The sequence below is a fragment of the Gymnoscopelus braueri genome, assembly GCF_963280865.1.
Source record: "Gymnoscopelus braueri genome assembly, chromosome: 17".
NCBI classification, from domain to species: Eukaryota; Metazoa; Chordata; class Actinopteri; order Myctophiformes; family Myctophidae; genus Gymnoscopelus; species Gymnoscopelus braueri.
In genome coordinates this window covers 34171144-34189716 of record NC_137617.1, presented here as the reverse complement: position 1 = coordinate 34189716, position 18573 = coordinate 34171144, and the positions used below count along the sequence as shown (strand labels likewise).

General features: G+C 41.7%; 2 protein-coding genes across 2 annotated transcripts in view; both read left to right on the top strand.

The window, feature by feature from the left end:
* Positions 1-738: 738 nt before the first annotated feature.
* Positions 739-4420, top strand: LOC308104315 (pepsin A-like; the record flags this gene model as incomplete). The annotated part of the gene is made up of 9 exons (XM_080454722.1): positions 739-794; positions 1342-1489; positions 1664-1781; positions 1875-1993; positions 2727-2923; positions 3163-3279; positions 3393-3534; positions 4058-4162; positions 4283-4420. 9 exons carry the CDS (start codon positions 739-741, stop codon positions 4418-4420), a joined length of 1140 nt encoding a protein of 379 aa, XP_080310848.1.
* Positions 4421-5594: 1174 nt separating this feature from the next.
* spata20 (spermatogenesis associated 20) overlaps positions 5595-18573 on the top strand; it is a 58184-nt gene continuing 45205 nt past the window's right edge. Inside the window, exons 1-11 of the mRNA XM_080456125.1 lie at positions 5595-5824; positions 7584-7703; positions 7794-7858; positions 8090-8244; positions 8949-9092; positions 10669-10870; positions 13011-13141; positions 13707-13811; positions 14659-14733; positions 17443-17658; positions 18309-18501. Of these exons, the coding sequence (XP_080312251.1) occupies positions 5625-5824; positions 7584-7703; positions 7794-7858; positions 8090-8244; positions 8949-9092; positions 10669-10870; positions 13011-13141; positions 13707-13811; positions 14659-14733; positions 17443-17658; positions 18309-18501 (1606 nt within the window). The 5' untranslated portion in view covers positions 5595-5624. The remainder of the gene's footprint in view (positions 5825-7583; positions 7704-7793; positions 7859-8089; positions 8245-8948; positions 9093-10668; positions 10871-13010; positions 13142-13706; positions 13812-14658; positions 14734-17442; positions 17659-18308; positions 18502-18573) is intronic.

Sequence of the window (18573 nt, the reverse complement as noted above, 5' to 3'; positions counted from 1 at the left end):
GCACAGCATTTGTAGACGGGTCAGTGGTGCCCGCGTCCCCGGTCCCTTTCGCAGGTGAAGACGAGGCCCCGCTCTGGCCTTCCTCGTTAGCACCGGCTTGTGCGTTGCGGTCTTTTTGTAGTTTCTTTTGTCCCGTCATCACTTTTTTGAGATACTGGGCTTCTATATAACACCAGACGTTGAACTTGTTGGAAAAACTTAAATAAAAATGTCCTTATATTGTCGATCATATATTGAAATTTGCGAGAGCTATACCGTAAGACACGTCCTACTCACTCATGACCCCGGAAGCAGTCAGATTTTGATTATTATTACAAAACATACTTTAACCACTTATATACCCCTATATACATTACATATACATTTTGGGCATTTAAAAATAGCCAATCAACAAGCTTGTAGATATGTTATTTTCTAAAGATTTTTATACATTTTATACATTTGAAAACTTTTGAAATGGGATATTCTGCATAATGAGTACTTTCTACTTTGGTACTTTAAGTACATTTTGATACCAATACTCTTGAACTTTTACTCAAATAAATGTTGAATTCTGGACATTTACTTGTGACAGAGTATTTCTACATTGCAGTATTGATACGTTTACTTAAGTAAAAAATGTGAGTACTTTTCCCACCACTGCATACTGGCATATAGCTGCTTATCAAACTGACATTCATTTGATGTTCAGATTGACTGAAATCTGCTTTTTACCACACAGTTGTTACGGCAGTGACAATGAAGTGGGCCATTATTGTGTGTGCCATGGTGGCACTGTCTGAGTGCCTTGTCCAGTAAGTCACGCTTTCTGACTGTTTACCCTATTCATGTTTATAATGTTTCTATACATTTGCATAACTTTATGTACAAATGACATATAATGGTAAAAGTAATATATAAATAATTTGTAAGTATGTCTTTAACATAGTATGTAATCAATCTTTTACAAATAATATCTACATTATTTTGTTAATGATTATCCTTACTTGCTTATAAATGCAAAAACGTATATCCAGCACCGCTCAAACCCAGTTTGTCTTATTGATTTACATTTCAAGGTTTCATCTCTAGTAATCCTTAGGAAGTTATGCTACATATATGACGGATAGCAATTACTGTACATGTGTGAATTTTATTGACCGGTTTAAGTTATCTGTCCTCATGTAGCTAGGAGGGGTTTTATTTTAAATGTGGGTAGCATATAAACGTTAGCTACAGTTTATGTCATACCACCAGTGAAAGGAAATAGATATGACCCAAGAAATCATTAACACTGGTCAATAAGTGTGGGTCCGGAAAATTCAAAAGAAGGGGTCCGAATTCAAATGGTCTCTCATACAGGATCCACCTGGAGAAAGGTAAGTCGGCCAGGGAGGTCCTGGAGGAGCAGGGTTTGTGGGAGGAGTACAGGCTGAAGTATCCTTACAAACCCACCATAAAGTTTGACCAGAGCTTTGCTGCCAACGAGACCATGACCAACGATGCTAACGTGAGTAACTTTTGGTTATTTTAATGTCTTTAGTTAGACTGTCAAGACAATTTTCTGTCCAAGACGATAGTTTTCTTAATCTGTTATGGGCTAGACTGCCCTTGTTGCATGTATAGCCGACATGATTGCATGAAGTTGGTTAGAGTATCTCTGATGTGCTCTTCTCTTCTCCAGCTGGTTTACTATGGAGTCATCTCAATTGGAACTCCACCCCAGTCCTTCAAAGTCATCTTTGACACTGGCTCCTCCAACCTGTGGATACCCTCTGTCTACTGCAACAGTGCAGCCTGCAGTATGTGATATGCCGCACGCATGCACGCACGCACGCACGCACGCCTAAGATCCACGATGTCAACACTCATCTCCTTTTTGCCTCCGTTTCCAGATAACCATGATAAGTTTAACCCTAATGCCAGTAGCACCTACAGACGCAATGGCCAGCCACTCAGCATGCACTACGGAACCGGCAGCATGACTGGCATCCTGGGTTATGACACTGTGACGGTGAGGAATAAAAGTACTGGGAAGAGAGATGAATGGTGCTGTCTGTCTCTCTTTAAACTATATACAGGAAATGACATTCAATGACATGTGACATTCAAACTGAAAGCTAATGATTCTTCCATTATGCAATTTAAATGTCTGGACATTCAAATGATGTGAAAAGACGGTACCTAAGTTATTATTTGCCATTCTCGTAAACACTAAATATGTTATAAACATTTGGAAAATTGGTGTTTGACCATGCTGGCCCCACATTTCCCATACTCGAGGCTCTGATGTCAGGAGTGGAAGAAGTCCAACCTGGCAAGCTCACCCCAAGCTCTCTATAAACAAATCCAGGGACATTTATGTCATCAATATACATTTAATTCCACAGCTGACTTCCAGAGCACTACAAATACAGCCAGTTTTGAATATCAGACATTTACAATGCACATTTATTGGCCAATATTGTAGTACTGTCAATGCATTATGTACAACCAGCTACTTACTCCACTTGTGATGTCATCACTGTTCAATTACATTCTGCTACATGTACAGTTACCTTTTCAGAATTTTAAGTCACTTCCATGCAATTATATAAAAAAGGAATTGATATTGTTGTCATAGATATGAACTAGTATGTAATAAATATCTGAAGTTGTCCCTAATCTGTTGCCCTACTTTTAAAATCATCTCAGGTGTCCTGTAGATGTCTACTTTAAACACACTGTCTTTGTGGCCTGTCTTTCAGGTGGGAGGCCTCCCCGTGCGTAATCAGAGCTTTGGGTTGAGTCAGTCGGAGGCTCCCTTCATGCAGCATATGCGCGCTGATGGCGTCCTGGGTCTGGCCTACCCTCGCCTGTCTGCGTCCGGCGCCACGCCTGTCTTTGACAACATGATGAATGAGGGTCTGGTCAACCAGGATCTGTTCTCCGTCTACCTGTCTAAGTAAGAGGACATTGAGAGACCCTTTTGTTGCAGACAAGATGGATAATTTCTGGAAAGTACAAGACATGTTGAAAAGTAATATATAAGAGTTTGTCACCTGCTGCGTATGATTGAGAGAATGAGGTGGGTGTTATCATAACTCTCTCTCTCTCTCTCTCTCTCTGTCTGTCTGTCTGTCTGTCTGTCTGTCTGTCTGTCTGTCTGTCTGTCTCTGTGTCTGTCTCTCTCTGTCTCTGTAGTAACTCTCAGTCTGGCAGTGTGGTGACCTTTGGTGGAGTTGACCCCAGCCATTACTATGGACAGATTACCTGGATCCCCCTCTCCCGTGACCTCTACTGGCAGATCACTGTGGATAGGTAAACGCACATCATGTACCGTACATACACCATTAAGAAGCAAGGTGTACTACTATTATTATTATTATGCAGCCGAAAACTTAAGACACATGTTCAACTTGATGCCTTTCTAGTGTTACTGTCAATGGCCAGGTTGTGGCCTGCAATGGCAGTTGCCAAGCTATTGTGGACACTGGAACCTCCCTGATCGCTGGTCCCCAGAACGACATCTCCAACATCAACCGCATGGTGGGAGCTAGCAGCCAGAATGGGGATGTAAGTAGCAAAGTGGAATCCTTGGGGTGAATGAACAGGCACAGTTCTATGCCTTTCATTTGACAGAAGCACACTATATTATGGTGTGGCTCTGTATAGTGCGCTAGATGCCGGGCTGCCGTACTGTTTTGAAACTGCTAATAAAGTGTTCAATCAATCAATAATCAAAAATATAACCTCACAAACCATACTGATCAGCGCCTATCTTGTTTACATTGCCCGTAGGCTGACTTTTTTTTTTTGCTTCATGCTTTATATTGACATATTAGACTTTGATTTAATAATGCAAATCAATGGGGCTCAGATTGGGCTGAAACCTTGTCCAAATGTGGACACATACTGACAACTGCCGTCAGAGCATGACTGACATCACAGGCTGCATGGCCACATGAAGTCTGATATCCACAACATTGGAGCCATGTTATTCCCATGTGGATCCTGAGATTCGATTTTAATACTATAATATGATATATTACAGCGTATGCAAAAATAAACAGATGCTGATTTATTTTTCTCTTTTCAGTCTTTTGTCAATGTCAACTGTAACAACGTCTCTCAAATGCCTGATATCACCTTCCACATCCATGGACAGGAATTTACCCTGCCCGCCTCTGCCTATGTCTGCCAGGTATTGGTGTGTGTGTGTGTGTGTGTGTGTGTGTGTGTGTTCTTGGATGTACAAGTGTGCATCTGGCTGTACATACAGACAGTATATTCACACTCTCTCTACTCTTCTTTCATCCTGCAGTCTCGTTACCATGGCTGCCGTACTGGCATGCAAGGAGGAGGCAGCAGCCTGTGGATCCTGGGTGATGTCTTCATCAGACAGTACTACTCCATCTTCAACAGGGCCCAGAACATGGTTGGCCTGGCCAGGGCTAGATAATCCACCTCAGATCACCTGGATGATTTGGTTCAAGAGCCATGTAACAACATAATGTGCAATACCATTTCTGAAGGTAGCAATGTGATTCAAATGCAACACCTGAAGAGATACAAACCTGTCCCTGTTTTAGCAGATCAAACGTCTTTTTAAATAAAATTAGTAGAAGCAACTGATTTGATGCTTTTGTGTTTGTTTATATTCAATACAGAGTGTCTGTCTGTCTGACTGACTGACTGACTTTACAGACTGTGTAGGGAAAGCTGACAGGCCACACGGTCATACTTGATGTATTGCTCAAGTGCGTGAAAAAACAAACCAAGAGGTGAGAGGTGTGATCATCATCCCTTCATGACTTCATCCCTGGCTGGTGGTATATGTAGTAATATGGTAAAATATATTGACACACACACACACACACGCTGCACATCCTTCTATTTTCCAGCTATTCTTTTAAAGTAAGACTAGATTTAAAAGTGCGACAAATAACTTAAATCAAAGAAATATAATCACAAAAAATAAAAAAAAACATTAGTTTGGTGGAGAAAGAAGGACCATGAACAGTGGTGGCCATAGGCAGCCCTGCACCTCCAGGACAATGGAAAGCAACACAACACAACACGACTTTGTGTTGTGTTTGTTAAAAAATTACAAAATCTACACCAGTGGTTCTCAACCTTTTCAGGCCGCGACCCCCAAAAAGAATTGTATTTGAACTGGGGACCCCCCACCCAGACAAGCACTTAGAATTGTAGGAGTTGAGGCATTACATTTAGTCTGACATGGGTCCACAGATAAATATTGTGAAAATAGCTGATCTACAAGCTTCAGCGCCTCGAGTTGCGAGGCGTTGTGATCTTGTAGATCTGGCATTTTCACAATGTTTGCCTCTTTCTGGTCTTTCTTCCATTTCTTTTCTTAACTTTTTTTTTTTTGGTACACATTTTTTTTTTTTTTTTTTTACATTTTTCACTGTCACCATGGGTACCCCCTCAAAATCATGTGGCGACCCGCCCGGGGGTCCCGACCCACAGGTCGAGAATCACTGCTCTACAACACCATCTTGTGCCGACCTTGTGGTATTGCATGGGGCTTGCTTGAGAGCTGCTTTCAGTGCTTGGGAGTTTGGAGGGTTTTATAAAACAACACACGTGGTTTTAGCGTCAGCTTCCCCCCAATAATAAGTTGTCCCACTGACTGGATTAAGATGTTAAGACATGCATGGGGGCGGTCTGCTGCGTCCAAACACCAGCCGGTCCGCCTACTGAGCGTAGCCGTTTTGGGAGCCGCAGACAGACCACCAGGACCTAGTAGTACCAGGAGTACCGGTCACTCTCCTTCTCCACGCCCACCGACAAGTGTCAAACACCCGCTGCTGAATCCCCCGGCGGTCCGCTGCTGCTTCAGGTAAAAGCCGGCTGGGGCTATATAACACACAGCTATACAAACCACTGCTAGCAGGGAAGCTAAGCGCTAGTTTGACAACATGTTGTTATTGTTGTGGCAAAGCAGCATGCAAGTTCAAGCTGGATAGTAGTGGTGCTACTTTAGCTAGCGTAGATGGCTAACTTGCAAGATAACCCCAGACCATGTAGCTTTTTAAGGTGCAATTGCGATAACTTTTGACCAATTTTACATCTTTAAAGTTACACACTGTAAGTCAATGACACACCATTGGCGTAACGTTACATTGAGGCACATGATGCACAGTCATGGTGACCAGTGGTGTAAAGTAACTGAGTGAAGTGCAATTTTTAGTTATTTTTTACTTTACTGGCGTATTTCCAATATTCAGTACTTTTACTTCTACTCCACTACATCTCAGAGGCAAATATTGTACTTTTGCTCGACTATAATTATTTGAAAACTTTAATAATAATAAACTTTATTTGTATAGCACCTTTCATGACATGAAATGCAGCTCAAAGTGCTTTACAGAGCAAGAATACAATTACAGTTACAACCAATTTAACAATAAGGCAAAAAAAAGAAGCATAAGCATAAAACAACATTAAATAGCAAAAGGCAGTGAATCAGGCAATACAGTGAGGACATAGGTAACAACACAGAGATTTAAAAATCAACCAAAAGATCAGCTAAAAGCAAGAGTAGTTACTAGTTACTTTGCAGATATAAATATTACATTATAAAACATACATTAACCACTTTAGCCCTATTTTGTACCTAGGCTTTTTGAAAATAGCCGATCTAAGCTCACTTGTCTTATAGTGATGCCTGTGAGCTTGTAGATCTGCTATTTTCAAACATTATAGTACTTTTACTTTTGGTACTTTAAGTATATCTTGATGCCAATACTTTTGCACTTTTACTCAAGTAACATTTTGAACACAGGCCTTTTACTTGTAACAGTAGTTTTTTTTTATTGTGGTATTGCTACTTTTACTTTAAGTAAAATATCTGTGTAGGCCTACTTCTTCCACCACTGGTGACTGATGCAACATTACGTTACATACCGTACATAATAAGTTAATATTTCATTGCAGCATATTGCTATATTGTTGCACAGTCACTGTGCTTCTGTTATAACAGCTGTCAGTAACTACATTTAGAAGCTTTAAAGTGGACGTAAACAAGTCTGTTAGCATCTTATCGCCTCTTACAACAGTTTACATGTCGTATCATAATTATAGACACTTAAAACGACCTGATTTCTAAACATTATTCCAAGGAATAAAGACAATAACAATAATAACTGCTTTATGACATTTACTAACATTTCGGAGCTGCAATTTTAAGGTATATTTGCAGTTGTTGTCTTTTGTAATGTTTGTATAACAACGAATTGTACATACTGTACATGTAATATTTAGTCTATGTACTACTGTAATGTTGCATCATTCACACAGTGCAAGTGCATCATGTGTGTTGCAATGTAAGTGACATCATGCATTCACAATTATGTTATTTGTTATTTGGTTTGGTAATTGAATCCTGAAAGGCACCTGATTTGACCTGATGTCATTTCATTTTGAAATTGGAAAAAAGGGGTAGGACAGGATAGGCCTAAGTGCTTCTTTTTTTGTACTTTTGAGTTGTGGTTTTACTTTACTTTACTTTAATGTTCGAAATGAACACTCATTCAGTACAAAGTAATTTTGTTTTACATTTACCGTACATATATATTTAGTGTATATCTTTTTCCCAGCCCTTCTGTCAGTCTCAGCATGGCTTCAGGGAGTCACACCACCCCTCCCAGTCGCTCAAACAGACTGGCCAAGGAGCGCTCCCCCTACCTCTTGCAGCATGCACAGAACCCTGTGGACTGGTGAGTAACCACACACACACAGACAGACAGACAGACAGACACGCACGCAGTCGCACACACTATGGTTATCTAATGTCATCTCATTCTTAGGTACCCGTGGGGACAGGATGCATTTGACAAAGCCAAGAAGGAAGACAAACCCATCTTCCTTTCAGGTATTAGCAGAGATGGTCGAGTTTGTTGTTTCATCTGAAGATTTTTTCCTTTCAATAATTGTGAATAGGGCAAATAGGACTCGTCAATTTAGTAGATTATTAAAAAATCTGTTATATTATTATATTATTATTTTATTGGTTTGAAATATCAGTTTTGATATATTTTCACTTTGCCCAGCCCTAATAGTGAACCATAGTTTTAATTGTGTTGTTGCCCATGGGCTACCGTAGTGGGATACTCTACATGTCACTGGTGTCATGTGATGGAGAGGGAGTCTTTCGAGAATGAGGAAATCGGCAAGCTCCTTAGTGACAACTTCGTCTGCATCAAAGTAGACCGAGAAGAGAGACCTGATGTGGACAAAGTCTACATGACCTTCGTCCAGGTGTGTGCATTCACATATTTAAGTGTTGTGTTTGACAGATATTCTAATTCAGTAACCAGATTTTTTTAATGCAGTGTATGGGGTTTGTTTATGGTGATTGAAGCTGCAACAAAATACATTGTAAAGATCGGACTAATGTGTGTCATAGATCAGTGGTTCTCAACCTGTGGGTCCCCACATGACATGTGGGGGGGGGGGGGGCGGGGAGACAGTGAAGACACTTTTAGGGCTTTTTTAATACCTAAAAAAAAAAAAGTAATCAACAAACTATACTATAAAAACTGGTCAAATATTGGCCAAATTGTCAAATGATATAAGAAAGAGGCAAACATTGTGAAAATAGGCCGGTTGTGAGCTTGTAGATCTGCTATTTTCACAATATTTATCTGTGGAACTGAGTCAAACTAAATTAAATGATTCAACTCCTACATTCCAAGTGCTTGTCAGCGTGGGGGCTTCCCAGTTCAAATATGATCATTTTGGGGGGTCACGGCCTGAAAATGTTGGGAACCACTGTCATACTGTAGATGCCAGTAGGTAAGATTTGTTCAAACGTCAGTATGCATACTACATTGTGTAAGAAAGAGTGCGGGCACGCTTTGGTGCACGTGTGTGTGTGTGTGCGCGCGCTCAGGCTAATTTTACAAGTGAACAACTGTTGTAACTCCTACTTTTTATTTATTGTTCATGTTCTTGCCCCCAAGGCAACGAGCGGAGGTGGCGGATGGCCGATGAGCGTGTGGCTGACCCCTGACCTCAGACCCTTCATCGGGGGCACCTACTTCCCTCCCAGAGACAGTGGAGGCAGACCTGGATTCAAAACCGTCCTCTCCAGAATCATGAAACAGGTACTAAGGCCTTCCTGAGACACAATGGGACTGTCCTGTGTCTGGGACACAGTGACAAATACTGTAGAGTTGGGATTTTAACGATTCCCTCTTAACGGTCAGATTCCTTAACGGTTCCCTTTAACGATTCCTATATTTAAAAAAAAATCTATGTATTTTGGGCCTTCATTATAATTGTTTATAAACACCAATTCAATCATACACACATTATTGCATACATATTATGTAGTGATTCTCAAAGTGAGGTCCATGCAGTGACCCTCTGGGTTACTTGAGGGGGTTCTAAATGGAACCTTTATAGGTCTGAGTGCACAAATAGAGTGGTCTTAGGTGGTCCTTGAAATTAAAAAGTTTGAGAACTACTGGCTATTGTAATTGCATAGCAGACGCATGCCAGCTCTGACAGTGTGATTAAAAACCGGTTCGGGAAACGGTTCCAAATGTGATGCAACCGATTCCAGTTCCTCAATGTTGGATCCGGATCCCAACCCTAGACACAGTGACAACTCAACATTAAATGATTGATGCAGACTCACTGTTAATGACTGTTTCCCAGAACTTATGTCATTGATGTGTGTTGTTCTTGCTATATACTGTATTAGCATATCGTTGCTACTGGTCAGAAACTTTGTGTGGTTTTCCATAAATTATATTATACGTATTCTATACTTTGTTGTATGACAAGTGTTGCGCAAAAGAAGCTAAGATAGCAGCTCTCAACTCGTCACATCTGCTATTCTTTAAAGATTAAAAAAATATTATATAATTATATATATATATATAAAATTTTCTCCTATAATGACATGTCCAAAGTAGGGATGCAAGGTTGAAAGTGATTACTTTCGCATTGAGTTTTGTAAAAGAAATTTGTAAATATTTAAAAAGTGTTAACAACTGACTTATGACTAAATAATAACTACATTGGATCCATTGAAATAAAAAAAATCCCCATTTTCTGGAAAGTAATGGCTTTGGAGATTCAAGGTTTCTGCCTTACAGGGATGATGTTATGTTAGAAATGGGGTAGATGCGTGTGACTGCAGCGTGTGACTGCAGCACTTCACATACTTTATATCCATTCACAATAATCTCTAATCCAAATCCTATAGTCAGTGGGTTGTTGAATGTAGACTATGAGTTAAGGACTATGGAATTTTCACATGTGCCCTGAAACACGAGCTGGCACAAACTGTTATAGCTACAGTGATTGAAATCACTTTAATATGCAGGAAAACATCTTTCACGCCGGCATCAGTCACACCCAGTAAACATTTTTGCCACAGTGTTTCTAGCAATGTAATACTTAACATGAAAGCTGGCTAATGTGATACTGACCAATATGAGGGCTGGTTACTATAGTTTTTCATATTCTGTTGGCACAGACAGACAATGGACAATTTTCAATGGCTGTTTTGTGTTTTGCAATAGCAGCATTCTCCTCATGGCTGTCGATGATCTAATAATGCTTTGCTTATGTTGCCATGACAACATCGGAGACTGGACTTGGCCGTGTCCCGTCGCTTCCTGGACGGTATTGGGCATAATTACATTACGCTTGTGATTGTCTTCCTGTCAGTGGCAGAACAATCGGTCCACTTTGGAAGCCAGCGGGGACAGAGTCCTAGAGGCCCTGAGGAAAGGCACGGCCATCGCTCTCAGCCCAGGGGACGCTCCGCCCTTTGCCCCCGACGTGGCCAACCGCTGCTTCCAGCAGCTGGCGAGCTGCTATGAAGAGGAATACGGAGGCTTTAGAGACTCGCCCAAGTTCCCCACTCCAGGTGCGACACAGTGATAATGCGCTGCTTTACTTACAACATGTCCGTCCGTTGTCTCTTGCACTCTTTAACCCATTTAGACCTGAGGCAGATTATTAAAAAATGCCTTCTAAATCCTAACTGTTTTCTGAAAAACTAAAGTTGCTATACGGTATATCGCCTCGTTGTCGGGTGGAAACCTTGTATGTCCAAAACCGTTCCCTTTTTTATTATCATTCTTAAAACTTTTTTAAATAGTGAAAATAGCCGATCTACAAGCTCACACTTGTGATCTGCTATTTTCACTACTTTTGTGCGACACTCTTGTATGATGAAGTAGGGCATTAATTTACATTAAAAGTTGAAACATGAAGGTACAAGATTTCTGCCCGACAGCAACGATATATAGCTAAAATGTAAAATGACACAGATGCTTTCCCAGATTGAATGGGTTAATAATATATCTTTTCATACTTCTTTCAATCTGACTTCTACTACTACTACTACCTCTCTCTCTCTCACTGTTGGGAAGGCCCCAATGATTGACTGTATTAAAGCTGGTGAGGTGGACTGTGATCGCCCTTGTGCCTTGATCACAACACAGTAACAATGGTGCAGAGTAGTGGCCCTTTATTTTCCCCTTGTTTATACAAGTGCTAATAGTGATATAACAGTGTGCGTGGTCTCTGAAATAGACAGAACATAAAATACAATAGTATAGGTGCACTGACACTTATAACTGTACATGTAACACCAACAGGCTGTAATTCCTGTGTGTATACTGATGTCACTATACTCAGAGTAAACCCTGAGGTACAGTACATTCAATATATAGGCTGTAGCTGCCCTCCTATGGCCGGAAATGTTAATGCAGCTTAAATTAAGTAGATACATACATAGTGGAACTATATGAAACTTAAAAAAAGGTCTGGCAAGTTATTGTGGCCTCCTGGTGGCGCTATAATAGGCCAATGTGAAAAGGGTGCCACTTCTCCCTCGGCCTTTCACGGCAATCGTTTATGAGTTGAGGCATTTTGTTCCAGAAATGTGTTCTGCAAAAATCGGCCACTATAGCAGGCCAATGTGAAAAGGGTGGCATTTATTCCTCAGCCTAGTAAGAATGTGTGTGCAAAGTTTCACACCAATCACACGTTGCTGCGTCAATCTTAGCCAATCAGGATGGAATATGAAAAATCTAACAGATCCGTCTTGACTATTGAGATAATGTGTACTGATTTGCGTGATGTTTGGACAAAATCTGTAGGAGTAATATAAAAAAAAAAAGGTTGCAAAAGTCGGCCTCCTGGTGGCGCTATAACATAGCCTGGTAAACCCTCCCTCCGGAAATCTCAATTCCATTTCATTTCAGGAGTGAGTCTGGCCTGATCCGCCTGTCTGCAATATTGGCTGTGCTGGAGTTGGGCGGGAGTAATACCGTTGACTGACAACCCCTTCAGCCAATGATAATTTTTCCCCTTCAGCCAATCAGCAGTTCACCAGTCTTAATGTGACGCGACGGGACTTTTGAGACAGCCATACCCAAAATGGGTTGCCTTTTTCGGGTACAATGGTGTCACTGCCCGCCCCTACCGGTTCTCTAATTTTTTTTTTTTAAATAGGCTTTGTCATGATTAATTGACCACATATATGAAGTTAAACAACTAAATTCTATCCAAACGATATCTTATAAGTAAATTCCGTGCCTCAAAATAGAAGTTAGAGAGCTTTTTGAAGTAAAAAAATAGCGGAGAATTGGCCGCACAAGAAAAAGATGGCTGCCGTTCGTGTTTTGGGCTCACTCGAACTCGCCACCTGATTGGCCAACGTAAGCTGTCAATCACAGAACAATGAGCGACGACGCTGATAGGCGCGGCCGTTTGGCATACACAGCCAATATTGCAGAGAGGCGGTTCATGCCAGACTCACTCCAGGAATCAAATAGAAATGAGATTTCCGGAGGGAGGGTTTACCAGGCTAGCTATAACAGGCCGATCTGAAAAATCCGGGGCAGAGGTTCTGCCTCAATGAAATGTAAATCACGCTTTACTTTAGTCGCGCGAGATGAGTGACAGTCTCTCTCAATGTCAATCTCTTGTCTTGCTCAATCTTTCTTCTCCCTTCTCTGCCTGCCTCTCTTCCTGTCCGTTCGTCTATCCCTCCATAGTGAATCTGATGTTCCTGATGTCATACTGGGCCATTAACCGCTCAAGCTCAGAAGCAGCGGAGGCCCTGCAGATGGCCTTGCACACACTCCGCATGATGGCCCAGGGAGGCATACATGACCACGTGGGGCAGGTAATACATATACAGTACTGTAGTACACACACACACACACACACACACGCACACACGCACACACACACATGCTTTTACATATCGTCGCTGTTCGGCTGAAATCTGAAAACTTGCGAAAATAGCTGATTTACAAGCTCGCAGAGTGTGCTTGTAGGTATGCTATTTTAGAATGTTTTTGAAAATGTTTGCCTATAATGTCACACCCAAAATTGGGACTTCAGGTTGAAAGTGTTTAAGTCTGTCTGTGGGTTTTATAAATATTTCACCAATGACAATATTTGAATAAGAGCTTGTGACTAAATAATAACTATATTAGGGCCAACACAGGTTCTTTTTTACATTTACCGAAAACAATCCATTTTGGACATACAGGTTTTCCTCCCGGCAGCGACAATATGTGACTGTACACGTGAGCTTATGTGCTATTAGTGTATAAAACAGTCTCTGGTTGTAATTATGACTTCTCTCTCTCTCTCTCCATCCCCCCCCCCCTTTTTCTCTCTCTCTCTCCCTCTCGCTCTCTCTCTCCCCCCCCCCCCTCTCTCTCTCCCCCCCTCTCTCTCAGGGTTTCCATCGTTATTCCACAGATACCTTCTGGCATGTGCCCCACTTTGAGAAGATGCTGTATGACCAGGCTCAGTTGGCTACAGCCTATATAACTGCCTACCAGGTGTGAGAGGCCACGTGTGTGTTGATGCACACACACACACACACACACACACACACACACACACACACACACACACACACACACACACACACACACACACACACACACACACACACACACACACACACACACACACACACACACACACACACATACTATAGGCTATTATTTGCTTATCTCGGCAGTAGAACCCCTGATCCGTCATCGCTTCTCTGCCATCTAATTTACTACTTTTGTGAGCTAGAACCAACCAAGGTGAAAGAGACACGCGTCCAGTATTTGTCACATCCATTGTTTTGAGACCATCTGCTTTTGCAAGATAAGACACTGATCATACACAGGAAAATCCTTAGTGATAATTTAACTCCAAAGAGGGTACAAAATGTATATTTGCACACTCTTCTGAGTTAAATGAACACTTGGATTTTTACTGTGTAACAGGAAAAAGATGATAATGTACACACACACAAACACTGAAACTTCAGTAGTGTTCCTCTGGACTTGTTTTTGGAAGAGCACAGTCTGGCTCAGGCTCTCAAGAGCATATATTTGGCTGACCTTTTTTTTCTTCTTCCCAGAGTGGACGGACTAAACACAAGTGGAACGGAGAGCTGTTAATTAGGAGGACATACACACACACACATACGTGCACGTAACACACTAGTGTTTAATGAGGCTATATAGTGGCTACCTCAGCATAGGCGCTGGATGGATGCCACAGTATAAATAATACAGCGGTGTTGTTAAGGCGGTTAAAGGTTGAAGTGCTATAAGGGCTGTAGCAGGTGTGTGTGTGTGTGTGTGTGTGTGTGTGTGTGTGTGTGACTGTGTGTGTGTGTGTTTTCAGGTTTCAGGGGAGGAGTCCTTTGCAGATGTGGCCAGAGACATACTGCTCTATGTCTCCAGGGACCTGAGTGACAAGGTGAGCCATCTCCTACCTCGTTAGCATGAGGGAACTGAGAGAGGGAGAGAGTGCATGACAGTGTATGTGTACTGCGGATATTCCAGCTTGATTCATAGTAATGATTAACACTTATCAGACACTTCATTTATAACATTAATCAAAATAAGAGTAATTAATACAAATTAATTAAGGTTACAAAATGCTTTACATAAAACTGAAGAAATGAATTAAAATCAGCAACATGATAACATCCTACTATAAATGCACAAAATCTCTGCGTACATACATAAGTGTCGGTCGGATCAGCAGATCTTCCAAAAAAATCAGATAAAGCCACAAATCCCCAGTATCCCCAGGTTATCGTTATGACATCATAGACTGGCCTGGACTGCATGTGGGCATGCCTGACATGGAACTCCATATATGGGCATAAAACGGACACAGACAAACAGATATAGAAATGTCCATATACTGTACAGTATGGGCATAAAAGGGACAAATGGTACTCTGACAATGGGTACAATGAGTACAACGGGTATTGAATAACCGGATGGGCATGTGTTCCCAATGGGCATCGCTCCCGATTACAAAATATAAAGTGCAGAGATAAATCATTAAGGGAATCAATCAATCAATTACATGTCAAAGTATTACATTTTGGAAAGGCCTTTCCATAACAATAGTTATACAGTGTTTTAAGCAGATCATAATGCATTACTTATAAGTATGTGTAAAATGCGTTATAGACATGGGATGCATAGCGAGTGTTAAAGTATGTTTTTTAAGAAGTGATTTAAAAGAAGGCAGGTCGTGCCAGATTTCAGTCGCCCTGACAGCAAAGGCACGATCACCCTTTGTCTTCAGCCTTGACTCAGGAACAGCCTGTTCTCACAACCTTTGAATGTGTCCGCTAATCTTTACTGACAAGGCATATTTTTTTTGTGCGGATTCCTCGTCTAGGAGATTGTGTTGCGTGTTGATGCGCGCGCAATGAATATTCAATGCGTGTGTGCGTGCGTGCAAATGTGCTCATGCACATGTGCGCATTGGAGAGGGCAAGGGCTTTGCACCCTTTGACAAATTGGCCCATAAACCCTTGCTTTCCTCTCAGGGTCAACCTGTATCCACTTCACCAACCAAGCACGGCAGCCCTTTTCTCTTGATTAATGACTCGACAGCGCTGATCAGGGCACACAATTAAAACCACACTCATTGTGATCATTATATTCTCCAAGATTTATTATGTAATTATACGCTAATGAATTACACTGCAACAGTAATTTACTACAGATACTGTTTCTTTTGTGCTGCTGCTGCAGCCAGGGCTTTCCCTCAGCAAGTTAGAGGTTGGTTTTGATTATGGACATAGAAATACAGTATCATAAATGTTGAGGGTGGGGGGGGGGGGGTTATTGTAGCAAATAGAGCTGTATAGAATCAGGGAAGCAGTACCTATATTATCCGTATACACAATGTGTAACATATTGTTCAGTTATTGTTCTTATTGCTGCTACAATGTAGAGGAACCGAAACAAAGTAATTTTCTTAGAGTATCAAGTAGCTACTCATATATGAGATGTAACAAATAACATTTTTAATTTGGAATATCCACTGCTAAAAGTCTGTACATATATATCCATTGACGAAAGATGTGCAGTATGTTCACTTTACTGGTGGTGATAATTTGTACGCGTGCAGATGGCTAGATACACCTTAAGAATAGAAGAGAATGAGGGCCTGTTAGGAGGACTTTCTACCCCTCTGTCTCTGTTGTTCCAGTGTAATTAGTCCGCCATCGATCAGTCGTTGATTGTCATTGATCGGCTCACAGAGAAGTAAAACAGAACCAATTAAGATGTTGATGTTGATGTTTTTGTTAGAGCTGAATAGGACTTTCAATAATGATGTTTTGAAATGTGCCATGCCAGCAGTGCTGTCCCTATATACGTCATATCTATCTGGCTAAATTGACATTAGCCAGAGTTATCGTGGCTTTTTTAAACCACTTAAACTCTGTATACTTAGCTGAACGGGGTCCACAGGGGTTCTATACGAGACCTGCTAGACCTCCCCTCTACACCAAATCTCTTCACTGAAAATAGCCGATCTAGCTCACAACTCGATGCGTTGTGAGCTTGTAGATCGGCTAATTTCGGCAAATGTTCGCCTATTATGACATGCCCAGATGAGGGATGCTAGGGTTAAAGTGGTTAATATCATATACCTGTAGAGATATGCACATGTACACATCTCACACTTGTAGCTACGCTTTTTTGAGATTTATAATTTTGTTCAGAAATATGGCACACAGCATTTCACGTCTCAATGTCCAAACTTTTAAGAGAAAGCCGATGCACACCTCAAAGGTTGGTGACAGGTGCGTAGGACAACCAGGAAGGTCCAAATGTTCAGAAAGGTATCTATGATATCAAATCAAAGAAAAAGGTCCCGCACACTGTATGGAACTTGCAAAAAAGGATGCTATTTATTATCTCGACGTTTCGGTCGTTAGACCTTCATCAGGACAAACATCGGATGTTTGTCCTGATGAAGGTTTAACGACTGAAATGTCAAATTATTAAAGAGCATCCTTTTAGCAAGTTCCAGACATCTCAATGACCACAAGTTCAAAACTTTATTTAATTTAATGGCAATACTCTCTCCACACCTCCCCCTCTCTCCCCCCTCTCCACACCTCCTCCACACCTCCCCCTCTTTGTGCTACAGTCCGGGGGCTTCTACAGTGGAGAGGACGCAGACTCGCTCCCAGCGTCGGGGGGCCCAGAGAAACGTGAGGGGGCTTTCTGTGTGTGGACAGCCACGGAGGTACGGGACATTCTACCTGACAAAGTGGTGGAGGGAGCCACCGGCGGAGCCACGCTGGCTGACATCTTCAGACGTCACTATGGAGTCAAGGAGAAAGGCAATGTTGATTTTGACCAGGTGCCTGTCAGTTGATGCATTGTGTGTGTGTGAGAGAGAGAGAGAGAGAGAGAGAGAGAGAGAGAAAGAGAGGTTGTGTGTGTTCAGAGTGGATTGTCATTGTCATACTCCAAGGTTGTGTGTGTTCAGAGTGGATTGTCATTATCGCGTTATTAAGGACCCCACAGTTCTAGGCAAAACCCGCTGTCATTGGTCAGTAGTCGCTGTGATTGACATTTCTCGTTTTTGCAACTATGCCTAAACCTAACCCTAACCATAACCCTAACCTCAGTAAGACTATGCCTAAACCTAACCTTAACCCTAACCCTAACCTCAGTAAAACTATGCCTGCCAGGGAGCCAATCAGACAGGTAAGGCGGGTCTATATCCTATAACGTTGGTGGGATTCATAATCAGCCGTCATTGTCATACACCAATCTGCTTGCATAAGCGATTGCGATTGTAGGCATTTATATGCTAAGTTTGGCCAAACTTAAGCTTGGCCATCTACTTGCTGAGAACCATTCATGTGCTGAATGTGCCAATGCAGCTGAATAAATGAAATACATACAAAAACATTCAAAAACCACATGATTATGAAGCTGTCAAGTGTCAGTTTTATTCTAATTATTTCAGTGATTACCCCTCTCCGTTCCCCTGCATGTTTCCAGGACCCCCATGGGGAGCTGCAGGGCCAGAACGTGCTGATAGTGCGCTATTCTGCGGAGTTGACAGCTGCACACTTCGGCATCAGCGTGGAGAAAGTTAACGAGCTGCTGGCTTCTGCCAGAGCCAAGATGGCGGAGGTGAGGGCGAGTCGGCCGCGACCCCATCTGGACACCAAGATGCTGGCCTCGTGGAACGGTAAGGGGGAATTAGGACAGTGGTGGAAAAAGTACTCGCATTTTTTACTTAAGTAAAAGTATCAATACTGCA